This window comes from Phocoena sinus, chromosome 12 (genome assembly GCF_008692025.1).
Source record: "Phocoena sinus isolate mPhoSin1 chromosome 12, mPhoSin1.pri, whole genome shotgun sequence".
NCBI lineage: Eukaryota > Metazoa > Chordata > Mammalia > Artiodactyla > Phocoenidae > Phocoena > Phocoena sinus.
In genome coordinates this window covers 49,894,018-49,916,257 of record NC_045774.1, presented here as the reverse complement: position 1 = coordinate 49,916,257, position 22,240 = coordinate 49,894,018, and the positions used below count along the sequence as shown (strand labels likewise).

General features: G+C 39.3%; 1 protein-coding gene across 6 annotated transcripts in view; it reads left to right on the top strand.

Moving 5' to 3' along the window:
• Positions 1 to 203: 203 nt before the first annotated feature.
• The window catches only part of FIG4 (FIG4 phosphoinositide 5-phosphatase), a 136,200-nt gene continuing 114,163 nt past the window's right edge, over positions 204 to 22,240 (top strand). For 2 of the 6 annotated variants that reach the window (XM_032651277.1, XM_032651276.1), the window contains exon 1: positions 235 to 479. In XM_032651277.1, the coding sequence (XP_032507168.1) occupies positions 414 to 479 (66 nt within the window). In that variant the 5' untranslated portion in view covers positions 235 to 413. Of the gene's footprint in view, positions 480 to 22,240 lie in introns of all 6 variants that reach the window. The other 4 variants (XM_032651275.1, XM_032651274.1, XR_004352537.1 and 1 more) reach the window with 4 other exon arrangements.

Here is a 22,240-nt window from a genome sequence, read left to right as displayed (position 1 = left end):
ACTTTTCTAAAGAGAAGGACTAGATAAACGAGAGATTTAACTAAACCAGCAGCTCTTTTCCCCACCCATTTTTTCTCTTGCCAGTACCAAAGATGGCGCTATTTGCTTCATCCCTCGGCTGTACGCAGGTTCTGGGAACCTCTACACGACCTCTCTATGGTGCACCCTCCAGCCCCGCCCCCTCCGTGCCTGGGGCTGGACTTGCCTGGAGGTGGGGCGTAGGATCCGGAAACACTTAAGCGTGTTAGCTGGTTGTCTATATATTTATCGCCCAGGCGGTGATTTTCTCGGCTGAAGCTGGGGTCCAGCGTCTGAGACGTCTTCTCTTCGAGTCTCCTGGGGCAGTCAGGAGGCTGCCACAACCTGTGCCGCGGCCTGGGGCCCTGCCTTGGGGGCCCCCACTAGCTCGGGCTATGCCCGCGGCCGCCGCCCCCATTATCAGCTCGGTTCAGAAGCTGGTCCTGTACGAGACTAGAGCTGTGAGTACCCTGCGCAGTGGAGCGCGGGCGGGAGGATGGCGGCCGAGTAGGTGTGGGGCAGAGGCAGCATTTCCCCCCCCCAGCCCCCCCATTTTGCCAGTTCCCTAATCCCAGCGGCGGGGAATATGCCCGAGGGGGCTTCGCCCAGTTATCGCACCCCGGGCTTTTGCACGTAAACATTTCCACTTAAAAGCCACGGTCGGAACACACTGGCAACAGGTGTTTGTGGTATCTCAGTAACTGTTAATGAGGTTTTATACGAGTTACTGAATTCTTAGCAACTTTCAGAGTCTTAGAGTTCTACAGTTCACTGGTTACAATACAGGCAGGGGTATGGAGAATGCTTTTGACCTGTGAATCGGTAACTTGTCTGTTTTCTTATTCCATGGCATAGCATCGCTATGATTTATGTTAATTACGTGCGCATTTATTGCTGACATTTTTGGTTTTCTTTATTTGAAAGGAAATAAAAACTTATTCTGTTTAAAGACAGTTGATTTTGTTGGGGTAACATTATTTTGCTTTTCACTTGACTTTTTGCCAAAACATTTTATTTTGTTTTATTACTTCAAATTGCCATGAAAATAGTTGCTAGTAGAGTAAGCAGATTCGTTTTTATGTTTAGGTTACTAGTTCCCTAAAATTTAGGGAATGGTGTTTATAGAAATGCGTACTTTGTCATTTGTGTGGTTGGAAAATAAAGTATACTTTTTAAAATTGGGGTAACAGTGATATTAGGGTCTGTGTTTAAATTACACTTTATGGTAACAAGATTGCATGTGCTGGAAACCTGCACAATACTCTTCCTTGTGCTACAGAGTGTCTTATAAGGCACAGTCAGTGGAACTTGGGTTGTCTCTACTAGATACAAGAGTATAAGAAGGTACTTATCCTAACAGTTTCTCGGTTATAACAGGGTCCTAATAGCTTGTCTGCCTCAGGTCATCATTAGTGTAGAAACACTGTTGACCCTAAATTAGTTTTGGTGACAATTTCATTTGATTAGATCCAGACCAGCAGATGAAATTACCTAATATACTGTATTTGCAAATATCTTCAGTTGTCCTCTGAGGAGAGCTCTACAGAAGTACCATTTTGAAACAAAACCTTCTGCTTTCTGTACAAGTGCTGATAAATATCCCTAGGTAGAAATATACATACTATATTTAAAACACAGAAATTTCAGCCCTTTAATAAGCTGAACATTCATGAGGACTGGCTGAGATGCAAGTGTTCTTTCTAAAGCACAATTCATATTATAGGGCTTTTCTGCTCAGAACCCTTCAGTGGCTCCCATTCTGAGGAGAGTAAACTCTGTATCTCTTAGTTGCCTGTTTAGTTACTGGCAACTAAATAGATCCTAGGAATTAAAAAAAAAATGGTAGCAGGTTGTATTAATGAGACTAATAGCTAATGCTTTTGGAAGAGTTCTATGCCAGGCACTGGTCAAAGCACTCTACATACTTTATTATTTAATCCTCATAAAACTTCTAAGGGGCAAATGTTGTTGCTATTCCTGTTATTATTTGGTGAAGAAGAAAAATGAGGCAAAACAGGTTAGGACAGTGCTGTTGAATAGTGTGGGCTGGCAGCTGGTGCCAGGCATAGATGGTTTGTAACTGGATGGCAACAAGCTGCATATAGAAATTGAGAGTGATTAGAAACTTTTACAGCAATTTGACAGAGTAATTGTATTTCAGATGAATCAGCTAAACGTTGGGTTTATGGTTTATGTCTTTGGCTTTCTGTTTTTAGCTTTGTTATGGAAATTTCAAGCAAATACAAAGTAAACAGAATGGTATAATAAACTCCCATCTAGCCATCACCCAGCTCCAAAATTACCAACATTCTGTCACCCTCTATTATCTGTAACTTGTTCCACTTCCCACCCACAACTTATTATTTTATATGGTTCTTTTTCTTTAAAATTTATGTAAATCAAAATGCACAAATCTAAGCTATAGAATTCGGACAGAAGTATACATGTGTTAACCACACGCTTATGTTGCTGTGGAAAGTTCCCTTGTGTCCCTATCCAGTCAACTGCCCCCTTTCCCTTCCTGGCAACTAATATTCTGTTTTTAAAATGTTAGATTAGATATGCCTGTTCAAGAATTTTATATGAATGGAATTGTACAGTACACACTTAAGTCTAGTGTCTTTTGCTCAGCATAATGTCTTTGAGGTTCATCCATGTTGTTGTGTGTATCAGTAGTTTGTTTCGTCGTTGTCTTCTTCTTCATTTATTTATTTATTTTTTGCGGTACGCCGGCCTCTCACTGTTGTGGCCTCTCCCGTTGCGGAGCACAGGCTCTGGACGCGCAGGCTCAGCGGCTGTGGCTCACGGGCCCAGTCGCTCCGCGGCATGTGGGATCTTCCCGGACCGGGCCATGAACCCGTGTCCCCCGCATCGGCAGGTGGACTCTCAACCACTGCGCCACCAGGGAAGCCCCTCTTCTTATTATTGAATAGTTGTCCATTGTATACATATTCCACAATTTGTTTATACGTTTTCCCTATTGACTTAGACTGTTTCCACATTTAGACTGTTGTTAATAAGCCAGCTGTGAACTTCTTGAACAGTTATATTTGTAGACTTATGTTTTCACTTCTCCTGGGTAAATACCTCTTAATGAAATTGCTGGTCATAGGGTTGATGTTAGGTGGTTGCACCATTTCACACTCCCATCAGCAAGGTATAAAAGTCTCCATTGTTCCATATCACTGACAGCATTTAGTGTTGTCAGTGTTTTTAGTTTTAGTTATTCTAGCGGTGTATAATGGCATCTTATTATGGTTTTAATTTGCATTCCCCTAATGACTAGTGATGTTGAGCATCATTTCATGTACTTATTGGCCATTTTTATATCTTCCTTTTTGAAGTGTCTGTTCAAGTCTTTTGCCCACTTTAAAATTAGACTGTTTGCCTTTTTATTATTGATTTGTAGGAGTTCTTTATGTATTATGGAATCAAGTCCTTCATGATATATGTATTGTGAATATTTTCTTTCAGTCAGCAGCTTGCCTGTACATTTTATTAATGATCTTTTTTCAGCTTTATTGAAGTATAATTGACAAACAAAATTGTAAGATATTTAAGGTGTGCAATGTGATGATTTTTATGTATATATATAAAATTTTATATACATATATACACATTGTGTTAGCAGTCTTTTGATGAACAGAAGTTTTTAATTTCAATGAAGTATAATTTATCAGTTTTTTTCTTTCATAGTTATTGTTTTCTGTGTCCTATCTAAGAAACCTTTGCCTACTCCCTGAGCACAAAGATATTTTCCTATGTTTCCTCTAAAAGATTTATACTTTTAACTTTACTTTTAGGGGTGTGTTTCATATTAAATTAATTATGTGTATGGTGTGATGCAGGGATTGCATTGCTTATCTACTGTGGTGTAACAAATTACCTCCAAACTTAATGACTTTAAACATTTCGTATTTCACAGTTTCAGTAGATTGGGAATCTGAGTGTGACTTAGCTGAGAGCTTCTTACTCAGGATCTCATGAAGTTGCAGATGTCAGGTGGGCTACAGTCCTCTAGACTGTGCTGGAGGATTTACTTCCAATATGGCTCACTCACATGCTTGGCAGTTGAGCTGGTTGTTGACAAGAGGCTTCAGTTCCTCACCTAATGGACATTTCCACAGGACTCCTTGAGTGTCCTTATGATGTGGTAGCTGGATTTGTCCAGAAAGAATGATCCAAGAGAAACAAGGGCGAAGTTGCAATGTCTTTTGTGACCTAGCCTCAGAAGTCACACGCCATCATTTCTGCAATATCCTATTGTTCATGCAGACCAGCCCTGTTCTGTGGTAGGGGACTATACGAGGGCATGAATACCAAGAGATGAGAGTCTTTAAGGGTTCTTGGAGGCTGGCAACCACAGGGATTGAGGTTCACTTTTTTTCCATACATCAATTTTCCAGCCTCATTTGTTGAAAAAATTATCCTTTATTTTATTGAATTTTTTGGTATTCTTGTGAAAAATTAGTTGAAGAAATGTGAATTGATTCCTAAACTCTCTATTTTGTTCCATTGATCCATTTGTTCTTCTTTATGGCATTTCCACCTTGTCTTGCTTATTATGGTTTTATAATTAGTGTTGAGATCAGGAAGTGTAAGTTTTCCAACTTTATTTTTTTCCAAAGTTGTTTTGCCTATTCTAGATCCTATGCATTTCCATATGAATTTTACAATCAGTTTATCAATTTATAATAAAAAGCCTGTTGGGATTGTGATTTGGATTTCATTGAATCTATAGATCAAATTTGGGGAGAACTGCATCTTGATAATATTGAATCTTTCAATCCATGGTGTATTTCTCCATTTAATAGGTCTTTACTTTTTCTCAGCAATATGTTGTAGTTTTCAGTGTAGAAATTTTATATGTCTTTAAAAAACCTATTCCTAAGTATTTTATGAACTTTTATACTACTGCAAATGGAATTTTAAATTTGATAATTGATCATTGCTAGTGTATAGAAATTGATTTTTATATATTGATCTTATATCCTGAAACCTTGCTAAACTCACTGTGTTGAGAAGCTGGAGCTGGTGTATTGAATTAAGAATATTCAGATTATGACTTGCTGAATGAGGGGGCACAAGCTATCCACAGGGGTTTGGCAGGTAGCTCCCTCAGTATCTGAGTTCTCACTTTGGGGACGTGAAACCATGAGCTTGTTTTGATTGAAGGCATAGTTCGAATACATCCACACGAAGGAAGTAGAGTCACAAAATGTATTACTTATATATCTCAGAAATGTGGGGGGAAGCACAATGAACCGGGGGAAGGGCAGTCCTCCATCTCAGTTCACAAGCAAACAGGAGATAGAAAGCAGGTAGCAAGCACCTAGTACGTTTAAGGTGGTTGGGGTAGAGGTCACTAACTTTTTGAGGGCTTAGCTCTAAGTAACTGTTTTAAAAGGTGCCCTGGGAAAAGCAAAGCAGGAATTTATGGCAGGACTCCGAAGCTTGGTGTTTATCTAAATGTCTGCACTGTTGGTATGAGCAGGGTAGAACACTGTAAAATGCCTAGGCAGCAGCTCAAAATAGTGTTTTTTCTCATCACACTCACTTATTCTAGTAGCTTTTTTGTCATTTCTTTAGCATTTTCTACATGAATATTTCTATCATTTAGGAAGAGGAACACTTCTTCCTTCCTAGTCTGCATGCTTTTTATTTTCTTTTTTTCTTGTCTTATGACCCTGGCTAGGACTTCTAGTACAAAGTTGAATAGAAGTGGTGAGAGCAGACATTTTCTTGTTTTGTTCCTGATCTTAGAGGGAAAGTATTCAGTCTTTTACCATTAAGTGTGATGTTAGCTGTAGATTTTCATAGCTGCCCTTTATCAGGTTGAGGAAGATTTCTTTCCATTACTAGTTTGCTGAGAGGTTTTTTTAAAACTTTATTTTATTAAAAAAATTTTTTTAATGAGTATACTATTTTGTTGACATTTAAATTTCACCAACAATGAGCTCAAGTATATGCTGGTCATATGTTCAGATTTTTGAAATAAAGATAAAGGAACAGACAGCTTTAAGGGTGCAATGTATTTAACACTGCACAGTATATTCAACAATTAGAGACAATCTGGCGGGGGGTGGTTTAACTATATAACTATACACTTAGGAGCACAAGTATAGGGACAAGCCCTGCTATTGGAGGAACAGAGGTCCTTGGTTGCTGATGGAATCTCCCCTTGACTTCAGACTTGAGACAAACCAAGGAGTCTGTCAGTATACAAAAACCACTGAATTCAGGACAAACAGGATAGATTGGCAAGAGCCAATTCAGATTGTGAGCAGGGTTAGCTGGAGGCTGGAAATGTTGCAGGTGAAGTCCAGGATCTGTAGATTAGAGTAGCAGTCTTCTAAAAAATGCTTGTTTCCAAACAAGTTCCTAAGATGCTTTTCCCAAACAGGAGGAGGTCTTTTTTTTTAAAATCATGAATAGATGCTGAAATTTGTTACATGTTTTTTCTGCATCTGTATATGGCATTTCCTTTTTTTGCTTAGTATGGTGGATTACATTAATTCATTTTCAAATGTTAAAAAAAAGAACCCTTCAGTTTTTTTTGTTTTTTGGTATATATTACTTGGTCATGCTGTGTTATTGTCTTCATATATTGCTAGACTCTATTTGCTAATACTTTGTTAAGGATTTTAACCTTTATGGTCAAGCTTTTGATTTATCATTTTCTTTAACATCTTTGTCTGATTTGGTGTCATGGTAACTCTGGCATCATCAAATGAGTTGAAGTGTTCCTTCTTCTGTTTTCTGAAAGTGGTTGTGTAAGATTGGTATAGTCGATTTACAATGTTATATTAGTTTCAGGTGTACAACATAGTTATTCTATATTTTTATAGATTATATTCCATTTAAAGTTATAAAATATTGGCTATATTCCCTGTGCTATACAATATATCCTTGTGGCCTATTTATTTTATATATACTAGTTTGTACTTCTTAATTCCCTACGACTATCTTGCCCCTCCCCCCTTTCCTCTCCCCACTGGTAACCACTAGTCTGTCCTCTATATCTGTTTGAGTCTGTTTCTGTTTTGTTATATTCATTTGTTTGTCTTATTTTTTAGATTCTACATATAAGTGATAACATATAGTGTTTGTCTTTCTCTGTCTGACTTACTTCACTAAGCATAATACCCTCCAGGTGCATCCATGTTGTTGCAAATGGCACAATTTCATTCTTTTTTATGGCTGAGTAATATTCCACTTTACACACACACACACACGCACACGCACACGCACACACACACACACATTCACACACATACCCCATGTCTTTATTCATTTGTTAATGAGCACTTAGGTTGCTTCTGTATCTTTGCTATTGTAAATAATGCTGCTGTGAACATTGGGGTGCATTATCTTTTCAAATTAGTGTTTTTGTTTTCTTCAGATATGTACCCAGGAGTGGAATTGCTGGGTCATATGGAAGTTCTATTTTTAGTTTTCTGAGGAACCTCCAAACTGTTTTCCATAGTAGCTGCACCAATTTACATTCCCACCAACAGTGTAAGAGGGTTCCTTTTTCTCCACATCCTCACCAGTTTGTGTTCTTTTTGATGATAGCCATTCTGACAGGTATGAGGTGATATCTCATTATGGTTTTGATTTGCATTTCTCTCATGATTAGCATCTTTTCATGTGCGTGTTGGCTGTCTGTATATCTTCTTTGGAAAAATGTCTATTCAGGTCTTTTGCCCATTTCTAATCAGGCTGTTTGTTTTTTTAATATTGAGTTGTATGAGCTGTTTGTATATTTTGGATATTAACCCCTTATCAGTCATATCATTGGCAGATATTTCCTTCTATTCAGTAGGTTGTCTTTTCATTTCATTGATAGTTTCCTTTGCTGTGAAAAGCTTTTAAGTTTAATTAGGTTCCATTTGTTTATTTTTGCTTTTGTTTCCTTTGCCTTAGGGTACAGATCCAAAAAAATATTGCTGCCTATGTTTTCTTCTAGGAGTTTTATGGTCTCTGGTCTTATATATAGGTTGAGAATCCATTTTGAGTTTATTATTGTATGTGGTGTGAGAAAATGTTCTAATTTCATTCTTTTTCATGTAGCTGTCTAGTTTTCCCAGCACCCCTTATTGAAGAAACTATCTTTTCTCCATTTTATATTCTTGCCTCCTTTATCATAGATCACTTGACCGTAAGTGCATGGGTTTATTGCTGGGCTCTCTGTTCCATTGATCCATGTGTCTGTTTTGATTATTGTAGCTTTGTAGTATAGTCTGAAGTTAGGGCAACTGATACCTCCAGCTTTGTTCTTTTTTCTCATGATTGCTTTGGCAATTTGGGGTCTTTTGTGGTTCCATATAAATTTTAGAATTATTTGTTCTAGTTCTGTGACAAATGTCATGGGTATTTTGATAGGGATTGCATTAAATCTGTAGATTGTTTTCAGTAGTATGGTCACTTTAACAATATTAATTCTTCCAGTCCATAAATATAAGATACCTTTCCATTACTTTGTATTATCTTTGATTTCCTTCATCAATATTTATAGTTTTGAGAGTATAGGTCTTTCACCTCCTTGGTCAAGTTTATTTAACCCTAAGTATTTTATTTTTTTTGATGTGAATTTAAACAAAGTTGTTTTCTTGCTTTCTCTTTCTGATAGATCATTATTAGTGTATAGAAAAGTAACAGATTTCTGTGTATTAATCTTGTGTCCTGCAACTTTACTGAATTCATTTATTATTTCTAATAGTTTTTTGGTGGAGATGTTAGGCTTTTCTATATGTAGTATCATGTCATCTGCAAATAGTGACAGTTTTACTTTCTCCCTTCCAATTTGGATGCCTTTTATTTATTTTTCTTGTATAATTGCTGTGGCTAGGACTTCCAATACTATGTGGCAAGAGTGGGCATCTTTGTCTTGTTCCTGATCTTAGAGGAAAAATTTCAGCTTTTCACTGTGAGTATGATGTTAGCTGTGGGTTTGTCATAAATTGCTTTTCTATGTTGAGATATGTTCCATCTATATGAACTTTGATTAGAGTTATTACCATGAAAAGGTGTTGAATTTTGTCAGGCGCTTTTTTTGCATCTGTTGAGATGATCAGGTGATTTTTATCCTTTTGTATTGTTAATGTGATGTATCACATTGATTGATTTGTGGATATTGAACCACCTTGCATCCCTGGAATAAATTTCACTTGATCATGTGTCTGATCTTCTTTTTGTATTGTTGAATTCGGTATTTTGTTGAGGATTTTTGCATCTATACACATCAGACATATTAGCCTGTAATCTTTTTTTTTTTTCTTGTAGTGTTGTTGTCTGATTTCAGTATCATAGAATGAATTTGGGAATATTCTGTTCTCTTCAATTTTTTTGAATCATTTGAGAATGCTAGGTATTAGCTCTTTATATGTTTGGTAGAATTCCCTTGTAAAGCCATCCAGCCCTGGAGTTTTGTCTCCTTGGAGGTTTTTCTTTTATTACAAATTCATTTTCACTACTGTGATCCATCTTTTCAGATTGCCTATTTATTCCTGATTCAGTCTTGGAAGAGTGTACATTTTTAGAAATTTAACCATTTCTTCTAGGCTGTCCAAGTTGTTAACATATAAATGTTTGTAGTAGTATTCTCCTAAGATTTTTTGTATCTCTGTGATATCGGTTGTTATTTCTCATCTTTCATTTCTAATTTTGTTTGTTTGGGTCCTGTTTTGTTTTTTTTTTCTTGATGAGCCTGGCTGAAGGCTTATCAATTCTGTTTATCTTTTCAAAGAAACAGCTCTTGTTTTCATTGATCTTCTTCTTTTTTTTCTTTGTCTCTATTTCATCGCTGATCTTTATTATTTCCTTCCTTCTGCTGACTTTGAGCTTTGTTCTTTTTCCCCTTATTCCTTTAGATGGTAGGTTAGGTTGTTTATTTGAGATTTTTCTTGTTTCTTAGGTAGACCTGTATTGCTGTAAACTTCCCTCTTAGGACTGCTTTTGCTGCGTGCTGTAGATCTTGGAAAGTTGTGTTTTTATTTTCATTTGTCTCGGGATACTTTCTGATTTCCTCTTTGATTTCTTCATAGACTCATTGACTTATTGGTTTTTTAGTAGCAGGTTGTTTAGTCTCCACGTGTTTATGCTTTTCCCATTTTTCTTCCCGTACTTCATTTCTAGTTTCCTACTCCTGTGTCTGGAAAAAATGCTTGATATAATTTTTGTCCACTTAAATTTGTTGAGACTTGTTTTGTGGCCTAGAATGTGGTCTGTCCTGGAGAATGTTCCATGTGCACTTGAAAAGACTGTATTTTGCTAGTTTTGGATGAAAATTCCTGTAGCTATCTATTAATTTCAAATGGTCTAATGTGTCATTTAAGACTACTGTTTCCTTATTGATTTTTTTGTCTGGATGATCTGTCCATTGATGTAAGTGGTGTGTTAAAGACCCCTACAACTAGTGTATTTTTTTTTTCATTTTAACATCTTTATTGGAGTATAATTGCTTTACAATGGTATGTTAGTTTCAGCTTCACAACAAAATGAATCAGTTATATCTATACATATGTTCCCATATCTCTTCCCGCTTGCGTCTCCCTCCCTCCCACCCTCCCTATCCCACCCCTCCAGGCGGTCACAAAGCACCGAGCTGATCTCCCTGTGCTATGCGGCTGCTTCCCACTAGCTATCTACCTTACGTTTGGTAGTGTATATATGCCCATGCCTCTCTCTCACTTTGTCACAGTTTACCCTTCCCCCTCCCCATATTCTCAAGTCCATTCTCTAGTAAGTCTGTGTCTTTATTCCTCTTTCACCCCTAGGTTCTTCATGACATTTTTTCCCCTAAAATTCCATATATATGTGTTAGCATACGGCATTTGTCTCTCTCTTTCTGACTTACTTCACTCTGTATGACAGACTCTAGGTCTATCCACCTCATTGCAAATAGCTCAATTTCGTTTCTTTTTATGGCTGAGTAATATTCCATTGTATATATGTGCCACATCTTCTTTATCCATTCATCTGATGATGGACACTTAGGTTGTTTCCATCTCCAGGCTATTGTAAATAGAGCTGCAATGAACATTTTGGTACATGACTCTTTTGGAATTATGGTTTTATCAGGGTATATGCCCAGGAGTGGGATTGCTGGGTCATATGGTAGTTCTATTTGTAGTTTTTTAAGGAACCTCCATACTGTTCTCCACAGTGGCTGTATCAATTTACATTCCCACCAGCAGTGTAAGAGGGTTCCCTTTTCTCCACACCCTCTCCAGCATCTATTGTTTCTAGATTTTTTAAAATTTATTTTTTTAACATCTTTATTGGGGTATAATTGCTTTACAATGGTGTGTTAGTTTCTGCTTTATAACAAAGTGAATCAGTTATACATATGTTCCCATATGTCTTCCCTCTTGCGTCTCCCTCCCTCCCACCCTCCCTATCCCACCCCTCCAGGCTGTCACAAAGCACCGAGCCAATATCCCTGTGCCATGCGGCTGCTTCCCACTAGCTATCTACCTTACTACGTTTGTTAGTGTGTATATGTCCATGACTCTCTCTCGCCCTGTCACAGCTCACCCTTCCCCCTCCCCATATCCTCAAGTCCGTTCTCCAGTAGGTCTGTGTCTTTATTCCTGTCTTACCCCTAGGTTCTTCATGACATTTTTTTTTCTTAAATTCCATATATATGTGTTAGCATACGATATTTGTCTTTTTCTTTCTGACTTACTTCACTCTGTATGACAGACTCTAGGTCTATCCACCTCATTACAAATAGCTCAATTTCATTTCCTTTAATGGCTGAGTAATATTCCATTGTATATATCTGTCACATCTTCTTTATCCATTCATCCGATGATGGGCACTTAGGTTGTTTCCATCTCCGAGCTATTGTAAATAGAGCTGCAATGAACATTTTGGTACATGACTCTTTTTGAATTTTGGTTTTCTCAGGGTATATGCCCAGTAGTGGGATTGCTGGGTCATGTGGTAGTTCTATTTGTAGTTTTTTAAGGCACCTCCATGCTGTTCTCCATAGTGGCTGAACCAATTCACATTCCCACCAGCAGTGCAAGAGCGTTCCCTTTTCTCCACACCCTCTCCAGCATTTATTGTTTCTAGATTTTTTGATGATGGCCATTCTGACTGGTGTGAGATGATATCTCATTGTAGTTACGTCCTTGTCTGGTTTTGGTATCAGGGTGATGGTGGCCTCGTAGAATGAGTTGGGGAGTGTTCCTCCCTCTGCTATATTTTGGAAGAGTTTGAGAAGGATAGGTGATAGCTCTTCTCTAAATGTTTGATAGAATTCGCCTGTGAAGCCATCTGGTCCTGGGCTTTTGTTTGTTGGAAGATTTTTAATCACAGTTTTAATTTCAGTGCTTGTGATTGGTCTGTTCATATTTTCTATTTCTTCCTGATTCAGTCTTGGCAGGTTGTGCCTTTCTAAGAATTTGTCCATTTCTTCCAGGTTGTCCATTTTATTGACATAGAGTTGCTTGTAGTACTCTCTCATGATCTTTTGTATTTCTGCAGTGTCAGTTGTTACTTCTCCTTTTTCATTTCTAATTCTATTGATTTCAGTCTTCTCCCTTTTTTACTTGATGAGTCTGGCTAATGGTTTATCAATTTTGTTTATCCTTTCAAAGAACCAGCTTTTAGTTTTATTGATCTTATTGTTTCCTTCATTTCTTTTTCATTTATTTCTGATCTGATTTTTATGATTTCTTTCCTTCTGCTAACTTTGGGGTTTTTTTGTTCTTCTTTCTCTAATTGCTTTAGGTGCAAGGTTAGGTTGTTTATTCGAGATGTTTCCTGTTTCTTAAGGTAGGATTGTGTTGCTATAAACTTCCCTCTTAGAACTGCTTTTGCTGCATCCCATAGATTTTGAGTCGTCGTGTCTGCATTGTTATTTGCTTCTGGGTATTTTTTGATTTCCTCTTTGATTTCTTCAGTGATCACTTCGTTATTAAGTAGTGTATTGTTTAGCCTCCATGTGTTTGTATTTTTTACAGATCTTTTTCTGTAATTGATGTCTCATAGCGTTGTGGTTGGAAAAGAAACTTGATACAATTTCAATTTTTCTAAATTTACCAAGGCTTGATTTGTGACCCAAGATATGATCTATCCTGGAGAATGTTCCATGAGCACTTGAGAAAAATGTGTATTCTGTTGTTTTTGGATGGAATGTCCTATAAATATCAATTAAGTCCATCTTGTTTAATGTATCATTTAAAGCTTGTGTTTCCTTATTTATTTTCATTTTGGATGATCTGTCCATTGGTGAAAGTGGGGTGTTAAAGTCCCTTACTATGAATGTGTTACTATCGATTTCCCCTTTTATGGCTGTTAGTATTTGCCTTATGTATTGAGGTGCTCCTATGTTGGGTGCATAAATATTTACAATTGTTATATCTTCTTCTTGGATCGATCTCTTGATCATTATGTAGTGTCCTTCTTTGTCTCTTCTAATAGTCTTTATTTTAAAGTTTATTTTGTCTGATATGAGAATTGCGATTCCAGCTTTCTTTTGGTTTCCATTTGCATGAAATACCTTTTTCCATCCCCTTACTTTCAGTCTGTATGTGTCTCTAGGTCTGAAGTGGGTCTCTTGTAGACAGCAAATATATGCGTCTTGTTTTTGTATCCATTCAGCCAATCTGTGTCTTTTGGTGGGAGCATTTAGTCCATTTACATTTAAGGTAATTATCGATATGTATGTTCCCATTCCCATTTTCTTAATTGTTTTGGGTTCGTTATTGTAGGTCTTTTCCTTCTCTTGTGTTTCTTGCCTAGAGAAGTTCCTTTAGCAGTTGTTGTAGAGCTGGTTTGGTGGTGCTGAACTCTCTCAGCTTTTGCTTGTCTGTAAAGGTTTTAATTTCTCCATCAAATCTGAATGAGATCCTTGCTGGGCAGAGTAATCTTGGTTGCAGGTTTTTCTCCTTCATCACTTTCAATATGTCCTGCCACTCCCTTCTGGCTTGCAGAGTTTCTGCTGAAAGATCAGCTGTTAACCTTATGGGGATTCCCTTGTGTGTTATTTGTTGTTTTTCCCTTGCTGCTTTTAATATGTTTTCTTTGTATTTAATTTTTGACAGTTTGATTAATATGGGTCTTGGCATATTTCTCCTTAGATTTATCCTGTATGGGACTCTCTGTGCTTCCTGGACTTGATTAGCTATTTCCTTTCCCATATTAGGGAAGTTTTCAACTATAATCTCTTCAAATATTTTCTCAGTCCCTTTCTTTTTCTCTTCTTCTTCTGGAACCCCTATAATTCGAACGTTGGTGCGTTTAATGTTGTCCCAGAGGTCTCTGAGACTGTCCTTAGTTCTTTTCATTCTTTTTTCTTTATTCTGCTCTGCATTAGTTATTTCCACTATTTTATCTTCCAGGTCACTTATCCGTTCTTCTGCCTCAGTTATTCTGCTATTGATCCCATCTAGAGTATTTTTCATTTCATTTATTGTGTTGTTCATCATTGTTTGTTTCGTCTTTAGTTCTTCTAGGTCCTTGTTAAATGTTTCTTGCATTTTGTCTATTCTGTTTCCAAGATTTTGGATCATCTTTACTATCATTATTCTGAATTCTTTTTCAGGTAGACTGCCTATTTCATCTTCATTTGTTAGGTCTGGTGGGTTTTTATCTTGCTCCTTCATCTGCTGTGTATTTTTCTGTCTTTTCATTTTGCTTATCTTACTGTGTTTGGGGTCTCCTTTTTGCAGGCTGAAGGTTCGTAGTTCCTGTTGTTTTTGGTGTCTGTCCCCAGTGGCTAAGGTTGGTTCAGTGGGTTGTGTAGGCTTCCTGGTGGAGGGTACTAGTGCCTGTGTTCTGGTGGATGAGGCTGGATCTTGTCTTTCTGGTGGGCAGGTCCATGTCTGGTGGTGTGTTTTGGGGTGTCTGTAGACTTATTATGATTTTAGGCAGCCTCTCTGCTAATAGGTGGGGTTGTGTTCCTGTCTTGCTAGTTGTTTGGCATAGGATGTCCAGCACTGTAGCTTGCTGGTTGTTGAGTGAAGCTGTGTGTTGGTGTTGAGATGGAGATCTCTGGGAGATTTTCGCCGTCTGATATTATGGGCAGCTGGGAGGCCTGTTGTGGACCAGTGTCCTGAAGTTGGCTCTCCCACCTCAGAGGCACAGCACTAACTCCTGGCTGCAGCACCAAGAGCCTTTCATCCACACGGCTCAGAAGAAAAGGGAGGAAAAAGTAGAAAGAAAGAATTAGTAGAAGTAGAAAGAAAGAAAGAAAGGAGGGAGGGAGGGAACAAGGAAGGAAGGAAAAAAAGAAAGGACACAAAGTAAAATAAAGTAAGATAAAATATAATGAAGTTATTAAAAAAAAATATTAAGAGGAAAAAAAACCAAAAAAATGGATGGATAGAACCCGGAACAAATAGTAGAATCAAAGCTTTAAAAACAAAATCTCACACAGAAGCATACACATACACTCTCAGGAAAAGAGGAAAAGAGGAAAAAATCATAAATCTTGCTGTCAAAGTCCACCTCCTCAATTTGGGATGATTCGTTGTCTAAAGGAAGGAAGGAAAGAAAGAACGAAGATAAAGTAAAATAAAATAAGGTTATTAAAATAAAAAGTAATTATTAAGAAAAAAACAGGACGGCTAGAACCCTCGGACAAATGGTGGAAGCAAAGCTATACAGACAAAATCTCACACAGAAGCATACACATACACACAAAAAAAGGAAAAGGGGAAAGTATGATAAATCTTGCTCTCAAAGTCCACCTCCTTAATTTGGGATGATTCGTTGTCTATTCATGTATTCCACAGATACAGGTACATCAAGTTGATTTTGGAGCTTTAATCCGCTGCTTCTGAGGCTGCTGGGAGAGATTTCCCTTTCTCTTCTTTGTTCTCACAGCTCCCAGGGGCTCAGCTTTGGGTTCGGCCACGCCTCTGCGTGTAGGTCGCAGGAGGGCGTCTGTTCTTTGCTCAGACAGGACGGGGTTAAAGGAGCCGCTGATTCGGAGGCTCTGGCTCACTCAGGCCCGGGGTAGGGAGGGGCACGGAGTGCAGGGCAAGCCTGCGGCGGCAGAGGCCGGAATGACGTTGCGCCAGCCTGAGGCGCGCCGTGCGTTCTCCCGGGAAAGTTGACCCTGGATCCCAGGACCCTGGCAGTGGTGGGCTGCACGGACTCCCCGGAAGGGGGGTGTGGATAGTGACCTGTGTTCGCACACAGGCTTCTTGGTGGCGGCAGCAGCGGCCTTAGCGTCTCATGTCTGTCTGTGGGGTCCGCACCTTTAGCTGCGGCTCGCGCCCGTCTCTGGAGCTCCCTTAAGCAGCGTTCTTAATCCCCTCTCCTCGTGCACCAGGAAATAAAGAGGGAAGAAAAAGTCTCTTGCCTCTTCGGCGGGTCCAGACTTTTCCCCGGACTCCCTCCCGGCTAGCCGTGGTGCACTAACCCCCTGAAGGCTGTGTTCACGCCACCAACCCCAGTCCTCTCCCGGCGCTCCGACCGAAGCCCGAGCCTCAGCTCCCAGCCCCACTTACCCCAGCGGGTGAGCAGACAAGCCTCTCGGGCTGGTGAGTGCCGGTCGGCCCTGATCCTCTGTGCTGGAATCTCTCCGCTTTGCCCTCCGCACCCCTGTTGCTGTGCTCTCCTCCGCGGCGCTGAAGCTCCCCCACTCCGCCACCCGCAGTCTCTGCCCGCAAAGGGGATTCCTAGTGTGTGGAAGCTTTTCCTCCTTCACAGCTCCCTCCCGCTGGTGCAGGACCCGTCCCTATCCTTTTGTCTCTGTTTATTCTTTTTTCTTTTGCCCTACCCAGGTATGTGGGGGGTTTCTTGCCTTTTGGGAGGTCTGAGGTCTTCTGCCAGCGTTCAGTAGGTGTTCTGTAGGAATTGTTCCACGTGTAGATGTATTTCTGGTGTATCTGTGGGGAGGAAGGTGATCTCCACGTCTTACTCTTCCGCCATCTTCCCGGAAGTCACTAGTGTATTATTGTCAATTTCTCCTTTTATGTCTGTTATTATTTGCTTTATATATTTAAGTGCTCCTATATTAGGTGAATATATGTTAATGAATGTTATATCCTCCCTTGTGTTGATCCCTTTATCGTTATATCATGCCCTTCTTTTTCTTTTGTTATAGACTCTGTTTCAAAGTCTATTTTGTCTGCTATGAGTATTACTACCCCAGCTTTCTTGTTTTCATTTGCATGAAATATTTTTCCAGCTGTTCATTTTCAATCTGTGTGTTTCTTTAGCTCTGAAGTGAGTCTCTTGTAGGCCTCATGTGGATGGGTCTTGTCTTTTAATCTGATCAGGCACCCTGTGTCTTTTGATTGGAGCATTTAGTCCACTGACTTTTTTTTTTTTTTTAATTTTTGGCTGTTTTGGGTCTTTGTTGCTGCGCATGGGCTTTCTCTAGTTGTGGTGAGTGGGGGCTACTCTTCATTGTAGTGTATGGGCTTCTCATTGAGGTGGCTTCTCATTGAGGTGGCTTCTCTTGTTGTGGAGCACAGGCTCTAGGTGCACAGGCTTCAGTAGTTGTGGCACACAGGCTCAGTAGTTGTGGCTTGCAGGCTCTAGAGCACAGGCTCGGTAGCTGTAGTGCTTCGGCTTAGTTGCTCCGCAGCATGTGGGATCTTCACAGACCAGGGCTCAAACCCGGGTCCCCTGCCTTGGCAGGCAGATTCTTAACCACTCTGCCACCAGGGAAGTCCAGTCCATTGACATTTAAAGTGATTATTGATAGGTTTGTACTTACTGCCATTTTGTTACTCGTTTCTGGTTGTTTTTGTAGTTCTTCTCTCTTTTTTTCTTTTAGTTACTTCCCTTGTGCTTTGATAGTTTCTTTAGTGGTATACTTGTGTTTCTTGATCCTTTTTGTGTATCTGTTGTAGGTTTTTGATTTGTGGTTACCATATGGTTCATATATGTTGACATATTGACTGTATCTACTTGTTTTAAACTGGTAGTCATTTAAGTTCAAACACATTCTAAAGGTCTATATTTTTTTACTCTCCTCCCCACGTTTTGTGTTTTGATGTCATGTTTCATATCTTCATATTTATCCCTTAACTGTGTGTTGTAGTTATAGTTGATTTCACAATTTTTTTAAGTGATTGATCCATAGTCTTTACTATATATTTAGTGTGTATGTTTGTATCTTTTACTATATATTTACTTTACTATTTAAGTGATTGATCCATAGTCTTTACTATATATTTCTTTCCTATTGTGATTTTTTCCTTTCTTATAGATTCTTACTTGTTGTAGCCTTTTCTTTTCCACTTAGAGAAGACCCTTTAACATTTTTATTTACTGTAGGTTTAGTATTGATGAACTGTTTTAGTTTTTGCTTGCCTAAGAAGTTCTTTATCTCTCCTTCAATTCTGAATGATAATCTTGCTGGGTAGAGTATCCTCAGTTACGGGTTTTTCCTTTTCAGCATTTTAAATATATAATGCAACTCCCTGTGGCCTGCAAAGTTTATGCAGGAAAATCAGCTGATAATCATATCAGATTTCCTTTGTGTGTGACTCCTTGTTTTTCTCTTGCTACCTTTAGAATTCTCTTTTTTACTTTAACTTTTGCCATTTTAATTGTGATATGTCTCGGTGTGGGTCTCTTTGGCTTCATCTTTTTGGGGACTCTGTGATTCCTGTGCCTGTATATCTGTTTCTTCTTCAAGTTCAAGAAATTTTCAGTCAATTTCATCAAATACATTTTTAAAAAAGGATTTATTTATTTATTTTTTTAATTTATTTTTGGCTGCATTGGGTCTTAGTTGCAGCATGTGGGATCTTTGTTGAGGCATGTCGGATCTTTCATTGTGGCGCGCGGGCTCTTTGCAGCACGTGGGCTTCTCTCTAGTTGTGGCATGTGGGTTTTCTCTTCTCTAGTTGTGGCACACAGGCTCCAGGGTGTGTCGGCTCTGTAGTGGTAGTGTGCAGGTTCCAGAGCACATGGGCTCTGTAGTTTGTGGCACGCAGCCTCTCTAGTTGAGGCGTGCCAGCTCAGTAGTTGTGGTCCGTGGGCTTAGTGCCCTGCCACACGTGGGATCTTAGTTCCCTGACCAGGGATCGAACCCGTGTCCCCTGCATTGTAAGGTGGATTCTTTACCACTGGACCACCAGGGAAGTCCCTCAAATACATTTTTGACCCCTTTCTCTCTTTTCCTCTGGCACCTCTATAATGTGAATATTTGTACACTTGATGTTGTTTCAGAGGTTCCTTAAACTATTTTCATTTTTTAAATTTGCTTTTTTTTTACTTCCTAGATTGGGTGATTTGCATTATACTGTATTCCAGATCACTTTTGCGTCCTTCTGCATCATCTAGTCTGCTGTTAATTCCTTTTAGTATTTTTCAGTTATTGTATTCTTTTGTTCTGACTGGTTCTCTTTTTATATTTAGCTCCTTGTTAAAATTCTCAGTTTGTTCATCTATTCTTTTCCCTAGATCAGTTAGCATTCTTATTACTAATGGTTTGAACTCTTTGGTAAATTACTTATCTGTGTTTCTTTAGTTGTTTTTTGTGGTTTTTTCCTCGTTCTTTTATTCGAAAGAAATTCCTCTATCTTCTCATTTCACTTAACTTTCTCTGCCCTGTGAAATTAGGTGAAATAGTTACCTAGCCTGGTATTGAATGGTGTCTTTTTGTGGGAGTGTCCCTATACAGTCTGCATGTACACAGTGGCTTTGGTGGGAGAGTTAGATCTGTTGTGAGCATGAGTCATGTCTTCCCCCATGGTGTGCTGGTAGCTATCACCTTGGTAAGAGGTGGGCCTGGGGATGGAGGGGTTGGAGCCATAGCCAAGTGTGAACCAGGGCTTCTCTCTGCTCATTGGCCTACACCACCCTATCGGTGGTGGGGTCAGATCCCAAGTTGCTGGAGGGTCAGGTCTGAGCTGGTTCTGTTGCCTCTAAGTGTGTGCTCTCCCCCCTCCCAGCTTTGGCACCTTCACCCCAGAGGGGAGCAGTGCTGGAGAAGAGGGGCCAGAGTGGTGCCTGCTGTAGGCCAGGGTGCACTAGGGCAGTCTCAGCACACCAGTCAGAGTTCCATATTGCTTTCAATCTTTTGCCTCCCTGAGCACCAGGAATGGCTGCCCTTGCCCCACTCAGATGTCCTGCTGGTCCAAGCTGGCTATGTCCCCCAGAGTTGCACACTCTCCTCAGTTGCATCAAGCTTTACCCTAGCGTTCCATAGAGCAAGAGAGTCTGGCGCCAGTGCTTATCTCAGGCCGGCGCACGGTCATGGGAAGCTGGCCAGAATCCTGGTCAGTTTCAATCTGCTTCCTCTGCCTTGTCTCAGGAGTAAGTGAGCATGTGTGTGCTCTTCACAAGTGGAGTCTAGGTTTTTACAGCCCTGCTGTCAGTCCCACTGTTTTTCAAACCAGTTAAGAGGACTTGTCTTCCTGGTGTCTGACCCCAGGGCTGGGGTGCCCAATATGTGGTTCGAACTACTCACCCCCTGGGGAGGATATCTCCAAGCCCATGTAACCCCCCTCCTCTTCTGTGTCCCCTCCCAGGGGCCCAGGTCCCAAACTGATTGCTTCTCTTCCCTTCCTACTTGACACCATGTGCTCTTTCTTAGAGTCTTGGCTGTATGAGTGTTTCTGCCAGTCTCCAATTTGTTTTCAGTGAGAATTGTTCCACATGTAGATATATTTTTGGTGTGTTCATGGGGAGAGGTGAGCTCTGCATCCTTCTATTCTGCCATCTTGATCCCCTTCCTGTTCGATTTTTTATAAGTTTGCTAGAACTTACTACTGAAAGCATTTGGACTTGCTTTGTTGGGCAAATTTTGATAATGAATCATTTTTTATAGTAGGTATAGGGCTATACAGAGTTTCAGTGGGTCTTGAATCACTTCTGATAAGTAGTGTTTTTCAGTAAAATTTTCCATTTCATCTTAGTTGTTGAATTTACTGGCATCAAGTTGTTCATAATGTTCCCGTATTAACCTTTTGATCGCTATAGGATTTGTAGTGAAGCTCCTTCTTTCATTCCTGACATTGGTGTTTTGTGTTCTTTATCATTTTTTTGGATCCACCTTGCTAGGCATTTATCAATTTTATTACTCTTTTGAAAGAATCAACTTTTGACTTGGTTAATTTTCTCTGTTGTTTGTTTTCTGTTTAATCAATTTTTGCTCTTAGGCTTATAGATAAGCCTCTTCCTCTTATAGATTTTGGGTTGATCAGTTCATTTCTTTTAGCTTCATAAGGTACAAATTTAGATCATTGACTTAATTTTTTTCTTTTCTAATATAAAGCATTTAAAACTATAAATCTAAGTAGAAAAATAGTCGAAAGACTGTGGAAAAAGTATTAGTAGGCTGAACAATAGATAAAGCAGTATATTATATACAAATTTTTTTTTATAAAACTGAAAAATGAAACACCTGACAAAAAGGACAAGGACCTGAATAGGTGATTTGCCAAAAAAGTATGAATATGAAATGATGTTCAACTTGCTAATAATTAAAGTAATAATGTGAAAATAGATTCCCATTTTTCACTTGTCAGAATGGCAAAGATTGGAAAGATTGACCAAAGTCATTGTCGACACGTGTATGAAAGAAATGGGCATTCTTGTTTTGGTTGATGGGAAGGGTATTAATTGGTTGTGAAGGAGTTAGGGGACACATTGAGGAACAAAAGAGACGGTGAGCAAGATAGGGTGCCTCTCATACTGAGCCTTCATTTAGAAGGGAAAGTCGGTAGAATTGCCCTGAGGTGAGGTTCATGTTGGCATTGTCACCTTGTGTTTAGAGGTGGATTTTGAGGACTGTTTGGAGAGGAAAGGGAGATGGGTTGCTAGATAGCGTGCAGGAGATACAGTTCTGGCCTTGGGAAGGTTCTGCTTCCTCCAAAGCTTTACCTGTTCTGTCCCTTAGCACCTTCATGTTGTTCTTTGGCTCATGTGACCCAGGCCTACAGATAAACTAAGACCAGATCCAGCCTTGATGCTCATACACCCCAGTGCAACTAGGAGTTGCCCACAGGTGATTAGCAATCTGAAGTTATCCTGGAAAAAAACTGCAGTTTACCTTAGATGATTTCCAGTTTCTAGCCTTTAATACATGATGCCCTTGGGGTCTTACCATTGCAGTAAGTGACCATTTCATAACAAAGAAATGAACACAAAGCAGTTAACTTTAAAATTGGTAGCTGAACAGAACTGTGGCAGATTTTTGTGTCTGCATGTGTTTTGTGGGAGTGAAGTTGTTAAGATAATTTTTACTTTTGCTAGCTCAGAATTGTTAGTGTGTATGTTTGTATCTTTGTGTTTATTT